At 41.8% G+C, this 19,884-nt stretch overlaps 1 protein-coding gene across 3 annotated transcripts; it reads right to left on the reverse strand.

Annotated features, from left to right (window-relative positions):
- Positions 1–186: 186 nt before the first annotated feature.
- Positions 187–19,611, reverse strand: DDX42 (DEAD-box helicase 42). 3 transcript variants are annotated; one of them, XM_075775347.1, is made up of 18 exons: positions 19,500–19,611; positions 17,346–17,582; positions 16,367–16,517; positions 15,701–15,762; positions 14,630–14,666; positions 13,016–13,165; positions 12,639–12,743; positions 11,923–12,042; positions 11,007–11,183; positions 10,371–10,499; positions 9,112–9,211; positions 8,378–8,425; positions 7,732–7,829; positions 6,105–6,381; positions 5,206–5,432; positions 3,802–3,912; positions 2,907–3,008; positions 187–2,251 (listed from the first exon to the last, which is right to left on the reverse strand). In XM_075775347.1, the coding sequence occupies exons 2-18, from the start codon at positions 17,564–17,566 to the stop codon at positions 1,502–1,504; spliced, it is 2,865 nt and encodes a 954-aa protein (XP_075631462.1). In that variant the 5' UTR covers positions 17,567–17,582; positions 19,500–19,611; the 3' UTR covers positions 187–1,501. The 3 variants fall into 3 exon arrangements, with proteins under 3 accessions (XP_075631462.1, XP_075631463.1, XP_075631464.1); XM_075775348.1 differs by lacking the exon at positions 19,500–19,611 and adding an exon at positions 18,580–18,683; XM_075775349.1 differs by lacking the exon at positions 14,630–14,666 and having other exon boundaries at positions 19,500–19,575.
- Positions 19,612–19,884: the final 273 nt, after the last annotated feature.

A 19,884-nucleotide genomic window follows, 5' to 3' on the forward strand; every position in this document is an offset into this window, starting at 1 on the left:
AGGCTTTGAACCTAAAATAGGGTTTGCAAAGCAGTTTGGGGTGAAAAGAAACTGAGGAAAACCACAGGAAGTCTTTTATCAACTACAATCCACAACTTCTGGTGAAAGGAAGGGACACAGTCAAATCTCCATTCAAATACCAAATCAGCCAAAAAAAGAAGTGGAGAATAAAAAGCACATGCTAGATATTTTTGTCCCAGTAATAAAACATTTACTAGAGCAAGCAGAAAGTAAATGCACAGCTGATAAAGAAAACATCACAATGTCACAAAAACCTGACAGTTTCTGATACTTCTTTCAGTAGAAACAAGACAGAAGTGGGAGCTGACATGTTTCAACAAAAGAGTTCTTCCTTACCTTTATGGCGCAAACAAAAAAAAAAGTTAAAAATCAGATAATACACACAACAAGTTAAAAACGGTCAAGCAACATTTTACATTTTTAACTACATGTGTCCAATATGGGGCGATATTTGAGCTGTTCCACTTCAGCAATCACTTTTCAGGTTCTCCCTAAAGGCTTCTGAGCAGCAGGTCCCTGAATTTCTGAATGAAGCCTCTTCATTTAGCTATGCTTCATGGGGGGCACCAGCCTTTGACTCTTGTGGCATATCTACATTTTTTCCCTTTTGTTTTTTTAATTTGAAGAAAGCACTCAGCCCTCTCATAACAGAGGGTGCATAGGCACAGCAGACATGTTTGCTATGCAGGCTCCTGCCAAAATGAAGGTTATTAAGAAAGAAGAGATTCTTTACAAGAAAAAAATACCTGGGCAATGGGATTGATGTACTGACCACAAAGAAGCCAGGGAGTCCATCCTACACTACACGTGAATTTGTGGTTAGCTGGGCTGGAGAACGATCCCTTGAACAGCTTCATAAAAAATTAGAAAAAAAAAAAAAAAAAGGAAAGCAAAAAAATCAACTTGCTTCTTCCCACCTTCAGCAACGTAAACTGATACATTCTTAGTTGATGGGGAGAAATGTAAGGGGCAACCGGGGGGCAAATTATTTGGGGATAAGAGAATATGTAAAAAGAAGAGATTGGGGAAGAACTCACCATACTGAACAAATTGCTGAAAGATTAATGTTTAACAGGTGGGTCCTGAGCATCTCTAGATGGACTGTCTTTTTAAATGTGAACGCTGGTTAAGAAAAGACTACTTTATACTTCTATGGACAACAGTTTCTTAACGTTCCAAGGACGTGAAACAGCTTCTTTCTTGTCAAGAAGATTTGTTTAAATCCAGCGGAGAGTCACTTGAGCACTGAATGTTTAAAAGCAGAACCCAGGGAGCTTTATCAAAATGATTTCTCTTTGACTAAGCATTGTGTGTACACATCATTAGAGTGAATCTGTCCGCAGACCTGCCCAGGAAGTTCGCATGGTTTCCTCCTCCTCCTCCCCCAGCTGCTCAACAACCAGTTACCAAAAACCCCAAGAAATCCTCTGGAAAAAGACATCACTACCTGCAGAGATTCCAGGCTGTGAAACATCAGCTTTTAACTGTCCCACCGGCTCTTCTTACGTTTTGGGGGCTCTGGGACAGCAAAACCATCTGTCTTGTTGTCTCGGCTGTTGGCATCCTTCCTGTTCTCACCATTCCTGCTCTCGTTGTTCCTACCTTCGTTGCTATTCCTGCTGTCACCATTATTGCGATTGCCACTGCCCACATCAGCAAAGTGCCGGCTTTCACCGTGGCGATGGTTGTCGCCATGTCGGCCCTCTCCATGGCGGTAAGCGTCACTGTGGCGACCGCCTCCTTCTCCGTGGCGTTGCACATCATTGTAGCGACCACCGCCCTCTCCACGGCGTGGGACCTCATTGTGGCGACTGTTCCGGTTGTCGTTGTATCGTTCTCTGACAATGCCGCCACCACCACTGCCACCAACACCACCACTGCCGCTGCCGCCGCCACCACCGCCGCCAGCAGTGGCGACACTGGTGCTGCTGCTGCTGCCGCTGCCTTCTCGATTGTTGGTGCTGGCATTTGTGTTGTTGAAGCCATGTACTCCAACGCTTGGAAAGGTGGGAACACTACTCAAATTCCCCGTGCTGGTGAAACCCGGAACACCCTTTGCTGCTGCGGCGGCTGCAATTGGGCTGTCAGGATTTGCAGCATTTTGCTGTGCTGAACTCGTCGGTACCGAGTTCAAGCTCCCAGCACTGGTCCAGCCACTAGCACCAGCAGCGGAGCTACCAGTCTTTTGATTATTTAAGCTTGCAGCAACAAAGTGACTCTTATACTGGGACTGCCGGAAAGAGACAGAAAGAAAAAAGAGAGCATGTTTGGCTCTACACTGCACCACAAAACATGTAGTCATCATGCACACACAAGCCTGTCTTGAATTCTGAGGAGCCCCTAGGTAAAAAGAGTTCCTATAAAAAGTCAGTCTTGGAGTGATTACATTCCTGCTGTGCTTATGAACACAGAATTAGTAACGGACATCTGCTACCAGACCACAGAAACAAGGGAACTCCTATATTCTGGAGTTAATTTTTACACTGAAGAGAAAGGGTTTCTCTGTTCCCCGTTTCTTTTGATTGCAATTACACTATTGCTGCTAAGCAACCTAAATAGAATCAAGCCTAGGAGCAGAATCCAGAAGGGAAAGAGAGCAGAGAGGCAGCAGAAAACAAAATAAGTTTGGCAAATTAACTTTGTGCAAACATGTTCAGTCCAGCCTGCATACTAATTCTTCCACTTTGGACTGCAATGCTGAGTGCGTGCTCCAAGTGGATGAGACACAGCCACAACTACCAAACTCACCTTCCCTCAAGTCAAGAGGGTTTCTGCATTTTCAGGGGAGGAAAAAAAAATTGTCTTGAATCATCAGTAGCAAATTTTTTCCACGTTATTTCCTTTCCTTTTGAGTTAGAACTTGGAGTACAAGTGTTCGAACCAACCTGAAAAGCTGCTTTCATTGCCGTAAGTCTGTCTCCCATTGCCCCAGTGGATGGCTTGTATGCCTCATAGTTACTCATCACACTGTTGTTGTTTCCACGGTCCTATGCAAAAAGACAAAGGACAACTGGAGAGATTTATCCAACACAGACACATTCAATTCAACCGTTCTCTGAATCTATCTTGACCCTGCACTCAGGAAATACATCTATGAAGGATGACTAACTTCTGGAGAGCACTGAGCAGCAGAACAGTTTGCCCCATGACCTTGAGGATGACAGAAAAGTAAAGATGCATTAAGTCTTAGTGACTCACTAGTCCACAGTATAACCGCATTTCCCAGTTCCTTACAGTCCAAGCAAAAGCAAAATGCAATCAAATTGAGATCTTCACAGGGGTCATAGCCAAGACAACGTGTGAACAAGGCTTCAGCTGTGACTTCTGGAAAGATGCTGAACATGATGTGTGTTCAACATGTCTACAGTTAAACTCTGTCCCCACACATCTTGGCAATGAGCTGTTTTCCTAGCATGGATATAACTTAGTAAGTGTTCCCAATGCTGCAGGAATTTTTGCTGCCAAGAATCAGCCTGGAAATGGCTTTTCAAGTAATTTATTAACATTTATTTTGCATCGACAGTCTCTTTTGGGAAGAATTTCCAAACCTTCTGAAGCGCTCTGGCCCTAAAGAAGGCAGCTCTTGACAAGAGGGTAACAGCACAGGACAGTTTAATTTGAGATATTTCTGATATTAACTCTGAAAGATTCGGAGCTACGAAAACATTTGAAAGCAGAGGCTATACTCCAGTACTAAGATTTTTTAAATTAAAGAGAAGTCAATACTAAGTTTAAAAGTTCCAAGAATCTGTAAACGACTTCTTCAGCATTCCTACTTACAGAATTTTCTGATCCCAGACCAGGACGTTCACGGTATCCTAAGCCACCACCACCAATATTCAACTTCTTGCCTTTTCCTCCTTTGAAACGTGATTTCCGGAACCATGGATTCTGTGCAAAAGAAGGACAAATGCTTGTCAGCATGGGGAATAAGCAGCTTCATACATGCATGTAATGAGGCTCAGAAAAGGAAGACTTTGAGCACTTCAGAAAAAGAATATAAATACACTGTTTCCAATTCAACAACACGGCTGTTGCAAGGGGATGGGATGTGACAGACTACAGCGCTTTGAAACTAAGCTGTAGAAAGTTGTCATGTGGGTCTGAAGCTTTTTGTTACAAATGCTTTTTATGAAAACTTTTTGTCCTGAACTTCCATCCATGTTAAAGTTTTGGGGGGTTGTATTCTAATAAATCCAGGAATAAATGCAATCTGTAATGCCATTTACTTGGGAGCTCTGCATTTGCTCATACTTGGCTTTTATTGATTTAGCCCACTGCCTGGCTAAGGAGAAATTAGGTTGTGTCAGCAAAATGTCCTGCAACAAGCAGTGGCCAGGAAAGGGCAGTCCAACGAGACTTCCCGTTACCAGGTTTTTAAATAATGGTTGGTTGCACCTCTTTTTATGCCCTGTAGTTCCTTCAAACCTGAAGAAGCCAGTGACCCAAGCCAATAAACTATCCTCTCAAAGGCAGCTTCTGCCTCACAAATTCTGTCCCTTCTGAAAATGCTGCCTCTGTACCTCAGAAAAAATATTTACTTCTAGCAGCTGATGTCCAAGCTCCTCAGCAATGAGGCCACAAGCATGCTAATCTATCTCTGAATTTGGGAATTACCAAAACGCCTTTGCTCTCTTGCAGCTACATGGGCAGGAAAAGACAAGAACTTAGAGAGTTGATGAGTACAGTGGCACAAGTACAGTTTCTTCAGCTATCCGTCATACCTATATATAGCAAGCCTGCCAGACAGCACTGCCAAGCAGGTATAATGATCAAGCAACAACTGTTTCACAGACTGAACATCTCTGTAATTATTTTCTAGTTTACCTTTCAACTAAGCTGTATTTCCCAGGTGGCTTCCATAAATGCATATTGAAAATCTGATTGTAATGAGATACTGGAGCTGGAGTACTCTGCTGGCATCAGCCAGATTACAGCTCCTAATTTCCTATGCAGTGCCTGACCCCAAAATAGATCACATACTGTGTTTCAAAATCTTCATGTCTTTCCGGATTCTTTCAAAGGCCATAAAAACCAATAGAAAGCCTATTTAAAAAACAGTATAGGTTACCAAAAGGTCATTGCAAATGTATGATAGAGCCAGAAACAAGTCCCTGAGCTCCTGATTTTGTGCTAATCCTGGAAGAAACCTTCCTCTACTCAATGAGTTTTGCTTGTTCGTACCTGCATTGCTAGATCCAACAGCTCTTTGGAAACATGTTGATTGGCGCCTTCCAGATTTCTGACAAGATCACCAGCGAAGTTACTGTCTTTGGGAGTCAGCAGAGTGTAGGCAACTCCCTTCTCGCCTGCTCTGCCAGTACGACCAATTCTATGGGTGTGCGTATCTATGTCCCGAGCCACGTCATAATTGATCACAGTCTTAATGGAAGGAATATCTAACCCACGAGCTGTAATAAAGAACACCACAGCGGTAAGTGTGATTATCCTGAATGAACTCAAAGCAATCCCATTCATACCAGCACATCACCTCATTCTGCTCCAGCACACGAAAGGAGCTTCCACAGAACGCCCCCCAGTTAAGACACCATTCCTAGGCTAAAATTCTTTGTTATCTTAAGTGTAGCAATATCTTCTCCAAGAGTAGTGTAAGTTACATGGATCCCCAAATTCACAGGATTAGAGATGGAAGAGATCTCTTTAAACGATTGCTGTTCCAAGGAAGAGAGGGGGCTTTAATAAAGGACATTGAAATTCACTCTGTTCAGCTAAACATCTGGGTAAAAAAGCTGTTCTAGAGAAGGCTTCAAGTGTGTCCACTTCCTCTTTGTTTAAGCATGCATAATGTGTCAGCTGATTAATGAAGAGCAACTTCTTCCTTAAGAGCGAGCAGATTTTCTTTCTGTATATTATAAAATATCTGTCAGACTGTAATTTAAACATAATTAAAAGACTTTAAAAATAAATCCCCTTGCTAGTACTGTGTACTCCTGAAAAAACGTCTGGAACACAGTGCTCAGCAGGTGTAGACGCCAACCTTGTTGCCTTCCACAGACTTGTGTTAGCCTTTCTGCCAATGTCCACAACTTGTACGAGCTGCTGTTTCTTAGAACGTCACATACCTGCCACATCAGTAGCTACCAGTATCGGGATCCCCTTTTTCTTAAATTCTGAAATGACTTTATTCCTCTCACTCTGGTCCATGTCACCATGAAGCAGCCCTAGATTATGATCCTCCTGCTTAAGGTTATTGGCCAGCTCTTCCGCATTTGCCTTCTTGGTGACAAACAGGAGAACGCTCCCAGAAGATGTGAACTCCACGAGGCGTCGAGTCAGCCAGTTCCATTTGCTAGGGCCAGAGGGGAAAATCTCCACAATTTGAGTAACATCTTCATTTGCCTAAGGGGAGAAACAAGAGAAACAATAACGCAGGACATAAAGGACAGTATGGCAAACACACACAGATGGCAGAATAAAATGAGGAATTTAAACTAGGTGCAAGAAAAGCGGAGAAGCAGGGGACCAAAATCCTCCTTTTAAAGAGGTTTCAGCTCTCTCTCCCTTGTCTAACTGTTGACCACTTTATCTTCACAGTACAGAAAAGGCAGAGGTTAAATGAGCTACTCTTTGATAAACCTGAGAGAGGCAAAGTGCTTTGACATGATGCAGTTTAGCACCCTACTGATCTAAAGATGGACACTTAAAATTTAGATGCTCTTGTGACAGATGCTATTAACATCTAAAATAGACTGTGCAAGAGCAGAGTCTGAGATGGAGAGGATGCTCATCAGTAAAAGTTATTCATATGGCGATCAGAGAAAGTACCCCTGTAAGCTGTGCTGTGTGCTTGGAGTCAGGAAGCAGGGAGGAATAAACAGACTCCCTACACGCTCCATATTGCAAGTAATAAAAGTGCAGTGGAGCACACAGCACTATCTGGAAGTTTCTCTGAAAAATTAATTTTTACATATTTAACTACTAGTGATTTCAAGGATGATGCTCTCAGAATAATAATTTAGATCAAAGAGCAGAAACCCTCTGATTGAGCTAGGAAAGCCACTTCTTTTCTTAAGCAATGTTTAGGAAAAATGTTTTCCCAAAAAGAAGGGCTTCAGGTAGCCATTAATTGTTTTGTTATAAAGGGATACCTCACATTCCTGATTGGAGGGAAAAAAAAAAAAAAAAAGCAGAGAATTGGTTAAAAGATTGTTCTGAAGGCATCTTGTAAAATTTCTCAAGTTTTCATATATTATAAGCAAAGTTTCTTCACAGCAAGTATACATCTGCCCACTTCATCAACTTATTACCAAATCCCTAGTCTGCAAATAGTTCAGCTGCTACTGTCAAGCAAGTATAGAATCAACATTCCCACGTAAACCAGCTGAAAGACATTACAGCCTAAGTTTCAAATCCTTCATTGCTAAAGCTGTAATTTATTTATAGTTTTGAGACAAACCAAAAGGATATACCCATTGATTCAGTCTAATTAAAAAAAAAAACCAAAAAACAATCAATCACTGCATTACTGTTGTTTCACCCCTTGATGAAACCTCCCATCACTACAAGAAAATTTGTTGGCAGAAAGCAAGCTCAATAAAATTAAAAACCAAAATCTTACTACTTTTAAGTTAAGCACAAAGTATTTACTCTTAAATATAAATGATGACTACTGCAGTTTACCATAGATTTCAGACAACAGAAACAGAATAGTTAATTTCTCCAACGGTCTCAGAAGTAATGTGGAATTACCTCTCCAATGTCTCCCTGCACAACTCGAATCGGGTCGATCAGAATATCTCGAGCCAATTTCTCAATCTTCTTACGGAAAGTGGCACTGAACAAGAGGGCTAAAAGATAAACAGTATTTGAACTCCTTGAAAAATACATTTTCTTTAACACTGCAGAGATCTTGTGAATCAGAACCTGTATAACTGTACTGGATGTCAGTGATCTGAAGCTAAAGTCTGTTTTAGCGGTTGTAATGAAAATTAGCAATCACGCTATCAGAATAGCTCAAAGTGGAAACCCATTTCACGGCATCTGAAACGAGATGTGGATAATAAGTGGCACTGCTGTGAATGTTCTTTCATGGCAGCTCAGAACACAGGATCTCAAAGCACACTAATATTAATTCAGCTAATCATCTTTTCCCTGAGTAAAGCCTGTGGAGGGATTAGAGACTGATGAACAAGTGTGGGATTTTAAGCACACTCACAAGTGCTCCCTCCCAACAGCCCACGCTGAGAACTGACACCAGTGGGCTCTCATGAAAGTCTCATTGTGTGATTGCATCAAGAACAGGAAATCCAATCTCTGTTTCAGATTCTTAACTGGCACCCACCACATAGCCTCTCTCGACTCTCAGGAGTTTAGTTTGAAACAGGCTTATACTTACTCTGTCTGTCTGGACGTACATGGCTTGCAATTGATCTGACCTGATACTCTGGAAAGGAAAGGGAAAATGTTCTAATCAACACTGTACGCTCATTAGTTAGTAGAATAACTCAAAATACAACTTGATTGCTTTATTTAACCATAGAATGAATGGGTGCCTCTCACTCAGTATTTAATGTTAGACTGTGACTTCCAGGTGCTCTTTGCTGCATAAGGGAAGTTCCTTCACTCTACAAAGAGACTTTTGGGAAGTTCTTTCAGCAAAATGTTCCGTAAGCAGAGATCCCAGCTGAGTCTGTGCACACCCTGTACATCTTAGAAGTGTCTCCCTCTGTTTGTGGTATTATAGTACTGTCAAATCTTTGTCATGTCCCATGATGCCTGAGCACATATTCAAAATCATCCAGATCTGAATGACCAAACCTCTTCCAATAATGTAGAAAGTTCTTTTAACACCACTAGTTTGTGCACACAGAACCAAAGCACAGAAGCGACTCGCCCAAAAAAGTTATTTAGCAACCCTAAGATAAAAATCAGCGTTTTTGGACTTCAGCCGGACTTTGCTGATCTCTTTATAGCAACAGATATTAGACATTGAAATGTGATTTTTGTCTATGAAGTATTTCCTTAATGTATTTTCAAGTATATGAAGCCACAGTGGTTATAAACAGTCCTACTAAGCTGGGAACTAGACATCACTGCTCTCCAAAACAGTGACCTTTGTTCATTACATACCAAAACCCATATCAAACATTCTGTCAGCTTCATCAAACACAAGGTAAGTGACTCTTTGAAGGTTTGTAGCTTTCTTTTTCACATGATCAATTAAACGGCCCTATTAAAAAACAAACAAACAAACAAGTTTTTAAGCATATTTAAGAAAATGTTAACATATGCAACCTTCAAGCACTTAACTGCTTTTTATCCTGACTTACCAGAGACTTAGAACAGAAAACATCTCAAGGCTTCAGTCTAGAAGTAAGAGTCAGTATTCAAGTCACAGAAGCAGACTCCTGAAGCTCTCATCAACCATACTTGACAAGCTGAATTTTAGGACTGGATTTTCAAGGTTAACAGCCCTGAGATCCTAAAATTCCCTAGTCTTCATTACAATTAAATTTTAATAGCGAACTGGCTATTTAATACCTTAATATTTGGCATAGGAGTTCTTCATGCTTTGTTTTCTTGCCTGGTATCCCAATAAACAGCCACAATAAAACTTCCTCCAACCATTAGTTGCTCGGTTTTGCCCAAGTCTGTAACTAGTTTTTGCAATAAGCAAAGTCAGTTGACAATGGTGCTCAAAGCTGGAGAGGAACTGTTTACAAGGGCATGGAGTGATAGGACAAGGCGTAATGGCTTTAAACTGAAGGAGGGTAGATTTAGATTAGATATTTGGAAGAAATTCTTCCCTGTGAGGGCGGTGAGGCCCTGGGACAGGTTGCCCAGAGGAGCTGTGGCTGCCCCTGGCTCCCTGGCAGTGTTCAAGGCCAGGCTGGACGGGGCTTTGGGCAACCCGGGCTAGTGGAGGGTGTCCCTGCCCATGCCAACCCAAACCATTCTAGGATTCTATGATGATTCTGTGATTTAAATCACTGGTTCAGCATCAACACCTATTCTGATTTAATGTTTCAACCCTTCAGTAATACTGCCACAGGCTCTACACTGATTCAGTAAGATGACACTCAAGTTCATGACATTCTGGTAATTTTCTTCATTAATTTAAGGCTCAGCAATCAGAAGCTGGTATTGTGCACAACTGACACCAATTCAAGCAGATCTTGCTTGCTACTCTTTCTTCTATTGGAGATCACACCTAATCTCTTTCAATTTCTCTTGGGAGAAGAATAATCCCAGCATATTTGCTCTCAACATCTGATAACCTGTTAAGAACCTAGATTTCAGTGATCAGAGAACAAATTCTACATCACCAATGGTGTTAAAAATCTGTCTCAGCTTCAAAAAAATTGTACGGTGTGCATGCAGGTACTCACCGGTGTGCAGACAACTATCTCTGCCCCCTCCTGGAGGGCTTTGGCTTGCTCCCACATGCTTCCTCCTCCGTATACAGCTACAGAGCGCAGGTTATATGCCTTACCAAAGCGCTTACATTCAGAATGGATCTGAGAATTTTAAACAAAGCACATCACAGTTCACATTAGACAGATCTGAGAAAATGTATCTAGCTTGAAAATATAGTCCAGCTCCAAAATCCACTTTTCATCTAATAACTTACTGAAATTATTCAGAAATCCTCAGGGCTAAATACTTCAATACTTGTGGATAATTTCCCATAATTTATTTGGGAAACCTATTTAGGCATCCAATCATAATTTAACCTGCAGGCTCCATCCTTTTACACATACAATTTGCAGCAATGCATCTGCAGCTTTCTTAATACTTAGGAATAATATGGGAGCACTGTGCAAAAACTAACAAGTTCAGATTTGTTATGATCCTTCAAAAAAAAGAGGTGTAAGAAATTGTGAGCTTAAATTGGAGGCATGCTACTAATGCACAAAATAGTTTTTTCAAATAGTTTACTGAGGTTCTCTGGTAATTTCTGCCCAGAATTTTGTCATCTTCTATAAGAACACTGCGTGGTACATATATGCCTACTATACACCTACCTGTTGGCAAAGCTCTCTGGTCGGGCACACGATCACTGCAATGGGCCCATCCCCTGGTTCAAGCTCCTTCTGATCCATGATGTGAATCAACATTGGCCAGATGAAGGCTGCTGTTTTTCCGCTTCCAGTCTTAGCTATCCCAATCATATCTCTGCCACTTAGTGCAACTGGAACACCCTAAAAATAAGGAGATTCTAAACCCATATTATGCCTACCTTAGCATATTCTTGTGCTAGACATTACATGAAAACTCAGATAACAAGTGAAAAGCACATTACAGAGGACTCATAGCAATGCATGTTGATGCTTACACAGTTTTATTGCCAAGTTCAGGTCTGAATTGGTTTGGTTTAAGGGCTGGAAGCAATTATCATGTTATGACTGTTCTACATATGCAATAGAATCCCTTTTGCACACGCAGCTCTCCAAGTAATGACCAGTTAAATGGTCATACTCATAGGTCACTTATTCTAACTCCCAGAAGAAATTTAAAAAATGCCTTGTTGCATACCTCTTCTAGTTACAAGACAGTAAAATATAAGCTGTTTAAAGGAATAAGGTTGTCAATGTATGGCATTCAGCTACTGCTATGGTTATTTTTAATACAATTTCTAAAAAAAAAAAAATCTTTCATAGATTTCTATAAGCAAGAGATGCCACTTGCATGTTCTTCAGTCTTCACCAAGAGACAAATGAAGAAAAGAATATGGATATATTTAGAGTGGTCATTTAACAAAAGTGCATAAACTTTGATATAAAAAATATCAAAGCTATTTTCCTAGAAAAATACAAATTATTCTTCTCTGTCACAGCTCTATGTAGGAAACTAGAATTATATACATCCTTACACGGACTAGAGACCTTCGCATGTGTTCAATTAATTCCGTTTAGATGTTAGAGAAGTAACAACACTCACCTGACATTGTATAGGAGTGGGCTGGGTATACTCGGACTTCCTAATTTGATGCATAAGTTGCTCATCAAACCCAAAATGAGCAAAGCTACTGCCAGGCCTCGGAGGAGCAGCACCAGAGACCTTAGAAACAGAAACGTGTCTTTGTTCATGAACAGTGAAACAAAGAGCAATCTGTACAAAAATGAAAAAAGTGTCTCTCTACCTCTGAAAATGACTTTTTATTTTTTGAATAGACATAAGTTTAATTAGGTGCAATTTCCAGATGTGTTGGGTAAGAAAGACTTTCAGGTATAAAAATTTAGATAAATTGTCAATCAACACAAGCTACTAAACATCATACCTTCCTCCTTGTATAACTGGTCTCCTTCCTCCCCAAATAATTCCCTTCACAGAAAGGCACCACACTAATATGTCACAAATGGCAAAGAATTAATTCTTGCATATAATATTTCTAGTTTCAATTCCTAGTTCTTTAGTCCAAGTGCAACCATGCAACTGGCAATCTTTGGTGCCCACTTTTATAAGTCCAGAGAAGACATTCAAGAGCTGCTGAGGAAAACCAAGCTCCCTTAAATCAAAGTCACCGAAGGTATCTAAGAGGCCTGGTATTCAAAAGCTGGAGTTTCCTGTGAAAATCTTTATTAAAACTACTAGGACAGTCTAAATAAAAACAGGAGGAAAAAGATCCTAGGAGGATAGTTTTGTGACGAACTTACCCGGAGATTTAGCTTATGACGTAACTCCACCACTTGCTGTGGGGTGAGACTGGTGATCTCCTCATGCTCATCATAGAAATTTTTCTCAAATGGTGGATATTCAATCTGCAAGGGAATTACTCAGTTAGTCCAGGACTCAAGATTCTCTCTCTGTACGCTTAGTTTTGAGGAAAAGGGTCCTTTTGAGAAAAAGTTCCTAATTATCTGCAAGAACATTAGTTTAATACAATGTCATTTGAAAGATCTTTAGGATGACAAGTGGCACAGTACTGAAATACTACCTGCCAACATTGATGCACAGGGACGGAACCGTATTTCAATCTACATCTTGCTTTCTAGAATACCTCATACAGAACAGAATAGAATAAACTTCCTACCTCTGAATGGTCAATAGGTGGAAGAGGATCAATGATTTTTTTGGATGGTGCAATTGGATTGCCATCACTATCATACTCCAGGTTATCCTCTTCCTCTTCTTGGACCACACCAGCAGTGGGGTTTTCAGCCATATAGCGAAAATAAGCTTCCTGCAGCAAAACATATCAGTAAAATCACATACAATAGGATGTAAAAATACGACTACATTTGTTTAAATGATGTATACGCTAGAAGGCTGTTTGCTTTCACACCCACCATTGAGGGAAAAAAAAAGTTGACTAGAACTGGTTCTTCTAATAAACATCAACAGTTATGTCCAGAAGAAGGACAATAAGTACAAATGAGGAGAACAACTATAGTGTCAGTTAGATCACAAAATGTTTTTAAAAAACAAACTTCTTTTACATGTCTGCTTAACAACTCCTTCTACCAAGACTTGTTATGCTTTAACAATAGAACCATCTAGTACAAACGCTGCAGGTTTTTAAACAAAGAACACAGTATTACTAAGCATATGACATTTACTTTTTTTTTTAAAACACACTATGCCAAAGATAGTTTCTCCACTTCCCCTAACTAGACTCTAAGAAATGAAAACATATCTATTTTTCATCAAGAGAGTCAACGGCAAACAAGAAAGAAAGAATTTCAGAATTCTTCAACACAAGCCCAAGTTCAAAGTCACTGTCACCACTGTAACATGCCATCCTTACAGCTCACAAGTACGTACGCATCTTACAGAATCTCACTGGCACATCAAGACATTCTCATGAGAAAACATCAGTCTCACTTGACTTTCAGGCAAATATTTAAGATCAGATTTTTAAAGCAAGGTTCAATTGCAAAGGAATATATATACCCATCTGTTTTTTTCATTTGCATAGCCAATTATCACTCAGTCACATAGATATGCATACAATAGACTTGAACAACAGCTGTCTACAAGTCTAAGTCACCTTTGCTCAAACTTTAGCACAGCTACACTCACCAAATTGGAAGCAAAGGCCTAAAGGCCAGACAACCCTTCCGTGCTCTGCATTACTGTGAGTAACACAATAGTTATTAATTACAACTTAGCAGTAAGGTACGTTTTGAAATGAAGTCTTTTCTCTTTATTGTTTCTGTTATAGTGATGCTTATAATCCTCAATCAGAACTGGAGTGCCTCTGAAAATAAAGAGCAAAAAGCCTGATTCTTGCCCTTAACAGACATGAAATTTCACTGCAAACAGCCTCCACAGTTTAACAGCCACTCACTGATGCTCCATGTTAGTTGATTCTGTTAATTTCAAATTTGATGAGACCCTCAAATACTGAAAAACCTGTACAGGAAGTTGAAATTCAAATTGACTGAAAAAAAATATCTTCTTAAACAGAGTAAAAAAGAATGAAATTGTCTCCTAATATTCTTCCTTTTTTTAGTGAAACACCTAGAAAGGTAGAGGCAGCAGGGTAACCACTACAGCTTCCTGCTGAATTGTCCGGATACTGCGCATGATACTGGAGTTTTGTTTGTACCTAGTAGTTATATATTTGGGGAGGGAAGGTTAAAAAAAAAAAAACAACACCAAAAAAAACCAAAAAAGAAAATAGAAAGACTGCATAGGAACTCACTTGGTCATCTTCCTCTTCAATGTCATCTCGAATACCCCTGGAAAAACAAGCGGAGAAAAAAACTTCCCTGCAAGTGTTCCACATACTCAGCTCCATACTTTCATTTGATTAGTGCTGAGCTTCATATTTTGTGGAAGACACAACACTAACAACTCAGTAACATTTATAATCCCAACCCATGGAGTTTTCATATTTGGTGCCAACCATAAAAGTGACCCTGCAAAGACTTCTGTTTACTTCTATTAATGAGACTGAAAGATTAGGACTCCGTCTTCCCAGTAGAAGCCACATCAAAGATCATCCTGGTCTAAGCTCTCGATGCTACGGAAGTCCCATAACTGAAGAGGAATATGAGCCAGGAAGTGCAAATCCAGTTCAGAACTTCCCCGGGTGGTGATTTGGATCCGGTGTTCTGTTTCAGGACCATGTATAATCTGATCAACCCCATGCAATGCAAGTCCTATGAAAGTATCTGACATTTATATCAAGAATCAACAGCATAATTATTTTCCTTGCTCAAAACAGAGAGATAAGCTGCAAAAATGTAAACTCTTTTAAACTCCAAATTTAGTATCCCAATTGTCATGTGCTACCTAATATATCAGCTTTCCAGGGAATCACTTAAAATCTAGTTATAGCTTTAAAGAATCTCCAGTACTACAGGTACAGCAGCACTGAGTTACTTTGCTCACATAAATGCAATTTTAAACCAAACCATCCTGATCACTGCCAGGATGGGGAAAGATGAAAAACTATTCAGGCTGATGTGGAAGGTGGTAGCAGTACAATGTGCTGCCCCAATTTGTGTGGCCTAGAAAGGCTTCTCACGTGAGATAACTCTCAGTGTCGTTACATTTTACTGTAGGATGCTGCCATGGATTCTTCCCTCCTATTATTCAATTTTCATTGCACAGAACTTTACCCATGGGGGATATTATGTGCTGGTTAATGCTGTTTACTAGGGATATATTACATTGTCTACAGAACAATCATCATCAACAAAATGCATTGGAATTCTCTTAGCACCATACAAGACACAGGCAGGCATGGGAATTATAAAAGAGAACTTACTTAACATTCTTTTTTTCTTTGTCTTTATCTTCAAGTCTCTTCATGTCTCGAGCAGCTTGATCCTAATGGGTCATAAAGTTATGATGTTAAGAAAACCACGATGATAAAACACAGAAGGGAAAAACGTTCCTACATAGCTAGACCATCATGCCAGAGACAACATTTTTTGGACTAACCTTTCTCTTGTTCCACATCCTATTATGCTAAATAAATTCTCATACTAATATCTTTGAAATCTATATACTGTAACTTCAAGGCAATGTTGTTGAAAAAATGTTCTCTGCATTCCTCCTGAAAACACTGTCATAGAATCCAGCTCATAACAGAACTGTAGCTAAGGAACAGCTCATGATAAATACAAATAATTTCAATTCAGGTAGTGAAAAATGCACAAAACCTTAATTTCATATTCAGAGACAAAGTTCTCTGTTATATTGCCTTGACATGCTCAAAACAGTTAAATAGTTAAGCCACTGTAAATCATATCCACCCTCTCCCCATCTAATCCACCTCTGAGTTCTAATTAACACAGCATCTTACATAAAAACCAAAAACTAAGTGACATTCGGAACACAGCTGCCAAAGCCATGAGTGACATTTGCTGCCCCTGACTGGAGAGAAGTATGGCCACAGAAATTAATAAACATTTCACGAGCTGGGTCTTGCCTCCACTTCAGCCATGAATGCCTCCAGAGGATCATCATCGCTGTCAGAGTCTGCTGATTTGGAATGAAACTGCTGGCGAGTGGGGGAATTCTCTGCGGGAATGTACGGCAATTCGACATTGCTGGAATCTTCCTCTTCATCCTCAAAGTACCTGAAAGAAAACGAACAACGGCCCAGTCAGGACATAGTCTGCAGCACTGTGCTGTCTTTCATCATTCCTAAGTCAAGTTTCCCACACAGAGATGCATAATAAAAGTCAGTATGTACACAGGGAAAGATGTTGAGATTTATTTCTTTACAATTATTCATGCTGTAAGCTAGAAGTGGTGGCAGGGCAAATAGATATTATGAAACTGATCTTCTTGAGTGGCTCTCCCAGGCTAGTGAACATAGGATGCTTTTCTGACCTCCCTTCTATTCAACATATTTATGCAGCTAATAGAAGGGTTAGTAAAGAATTGTGGAGCTGAATGTTTCCCTGTGCAAAAGACAGCCAAATTTATCCTGCTTGGCTCCAACTCTGAACACATCAGAGTGTGAATAAGATTGAGCTGACTGAGGCTCAGCTGAGGTATGTTCTTAGAGAGAGGAAAGCTAGAGGAGGAGAGCTCTCCATGGGCTGCTGTAGTAGCTCACAGTCTTTTAAATATATTTAAAAGGTAAGGATGTATTATTATTCTCATATCTGGGCTGACACCCAGAAAAAAGGGTAAATAATCAGCCCAGGGTGACACCAAAAGTCTGCTGCAGAGCAGGGATGGAAGTTCCTGCATGAGGATAACTCAGTTTTTCTTGATACTATTGCTGTAAAGCTACCGGTGTTCCGTTACACCATAACGCAGCGTTAAGTGTTTATCCTTGAGCACATTTTTTCTAAATAAGTAAACCAAATAAATGTCACAGATGCTTTCCCTGACCTTGGAAACTTTAAAATACTAAAATCTAGACCTAGATAAACACAAGGAATAACTGTACTTACGCATTCTCTTCATCAAAATTTGCTCGCTTTGACCCAATTTTGTAGAAAGAAGGCAGCTGAGGAGGTCCTGATTTCGCAAATGCAGCAGAAGAACCGGCTGTTCCAAAAGCACTATGAGACTGTTGAGAGAGCTTAGGCTCCTCTTTTTTTCCAGGTGTTATGGCAAAACCACCAAAACCAAAGCCTCTCTTAGTACCAGGTCCACCTTTATTCCAATTCATGATGTCCCCAATGTATCTGTTAAAATCAGAAAAGACAAATTAATGCCCTTTCTGCTTTAGGCAGTTATGTATAATTGTCACAATTTTTCTTGTAAGTGAATTACTTCAGTCATGATAAAGAGACTTGTGGAAATGTGACTGACAAGAGTTTGATCTGTTTCCCAAAAAAAGGATTTGGGCTTTGTTCTTTTTCTATATGTTTGAATGCATGCACAATACCAAAAAAGAATAAAACAAAGAGGTTGTCTTCTAAAACAGATCATGTCCATCAGTGACTACTCAAGCATATTTAAGATGTTGCCTGTCTTGTCTGTTTTAAAATCTAAGAGAAACAAACCCAAGGCCAGAACTTTGAACATCAGGAGGAACAACAGATGAAAAGTCAACTCAGAACATATTTTGCATGTCCATACAGTCCCATCCTTGAGTGTTTCATGGCTTTTTAAAGACCACAGTACTGCAGTCCAGACGTCACTAGAAAAGCAGGCCCAAAGCAGCACACAACACACCACTCCATTATGAGACAAGGTACACTTCTGCCAAAAAGTCAACTCCCTCTTCTTAAGAAAGCATCTTTAACCATATATATATTTATGTTCTCCAAACTAAATTTTTCAAATCACATTTTAAATACTCCACATAACATGCCTGCCCAGAACTTGTTTTTCTTAGATGAAGAGATGACTGAACTGATATACCAACATTTACATTTCCCATTCTAAGTAATTCAATTATTTCATCTGCATGGTCAAGTCAGTCGTATTTTTAAGGCAGCCAAAGACAGTATGAGAGCCACTGCTCTCAAGTGCATTATAATTAGATGGCCCAAACGCTACAAGTCTTATTAAACAAATCCTCGCATTCAGTGAGAATCCTCCAACGAGATCAGAATTCACTGGTAAGAGAAACAACTTCAAATTAATCTAAGAGTAAATACTACTACTGCTCCCTGTGCAGAATATTCACCAGCTTGGAACCGGCTCAATAAATCTCAAGTTTAGACCAGAGCTCACTAGGAGACTTTGAGGGAAACTCTGCTGTTCAGTTCTTATGGTACCAGCTGAGTCCGGTGTCCTGTTCTCCTGTTTGCACTGACACACTTTGCAGCTTTCACACCTGCAGATGCACGGCAGGTAAGAGATCAAAACGTACAACAAACGGATGAAAGGCGTAACCTTGCACTTCTACTGCCGACAGCCCAGTGGGCAATCTTTAAAGTTATACCGTCTGATTTTAAGGATCCTTCCTCACTGTACTTACCGACTTTCCCCCCCCTCGCCACTACCCCAGAAAATAATCATTCTTTTATTCTGACACAGCTGCAAAAGTACAAAATTTGGTCTGCTTGCCCACGGAGCCCACTAGTGAGTGTGCAGGGAGAGGGTTCCTACAGGACAGCGACGAAAGGCAGAGTGAGAGCACAGACGAACTGCCGAGGTTTTGCTTCCCTGCGAACGCCGCTCCGAAGGAAGAAACGCGAAGGCAGGCACCCTTTCTACGGATTCCCTGGATCTGATGGAAACGCAGCAGTATGTCTCAGCTGCTCTCGTTTCTGGCGGTTGCTGAAGAGAGGAGGGACCCCCCCGCACGCCGAGACCGCCCTTCCCTGAGCGCAGCAGGGAAAGGAGCCGGGCGGCGCGGAGAGCCCCCTGCCCCAGGGCGGGCGCAGCGGCGGGAGCAGCAGCTCGCCCTCACCGCGGTGCGCTCTCCTGGCACACCGGGCCCTGCGCGGGGCCGGTAGCGGGGCCCCTCACGGCCCTTCCCGCCCGCGGGGCCCCGGCACGGGGGCGGGCCCTTTGTGCGGGCCAGGCCGAGGCTGCCCGAGCCCGCACTAGGCCGCAGTCCCGCCGGCTCCCGCCCGCGGAGGCCGCCGCTGGTGAGTGGGAGAGGAGCCGCCGCGCCGTCCCGCCCGGGCCCGCGTCCCCCCACTCACCCCTCGAGCACCGCAGCCGCCGGCCGCCGCTTCCCCGGTTACCGGGGCGGGGGGTGGAGACGCGACGTACCTACGCACCACCGTGCGTGCGTGACGCGCTGACGTCAGCGCGCCTCGCGGAGCATGCGGGCTGGCGGCAGGTGAAGCCGCGGGAGGAGGGCGGTGGAGCCGGGCACGGTGTGAGCCTTCCCGGCCGCCCTCGCCGGCAGCCCCGGGGCCGCGCAGGGGGTGCTGGGGCCCGGCCGCTTCCTGAGCCGCGAAGTTGGGACTCTCCTGCCCACGGCCCGCGCGTGTACACGTACACACGCCCCTGCGCACATGCAGCCCGCAGTGCGCATGCCCCCCGCTACGCAAAACACGCAGGCTGCGCCGCTTGCGGCCGCGG

Source organism: Balearica regulorum, chromosome 24 (assembly GCF_011004875.1).
Source record: "Balearica regulorum gibbericeps isolate bBalReg1 chromosome 24, bBalReg1.pri, whole genome shotgun sequence".
NCBI classification, from domain to species: domain Eukaryota; kingdom Metazoa; phylum Chordata; class Aves; order Gruiformes; family Gruidae; genus Balearica; species Balearica regulorum.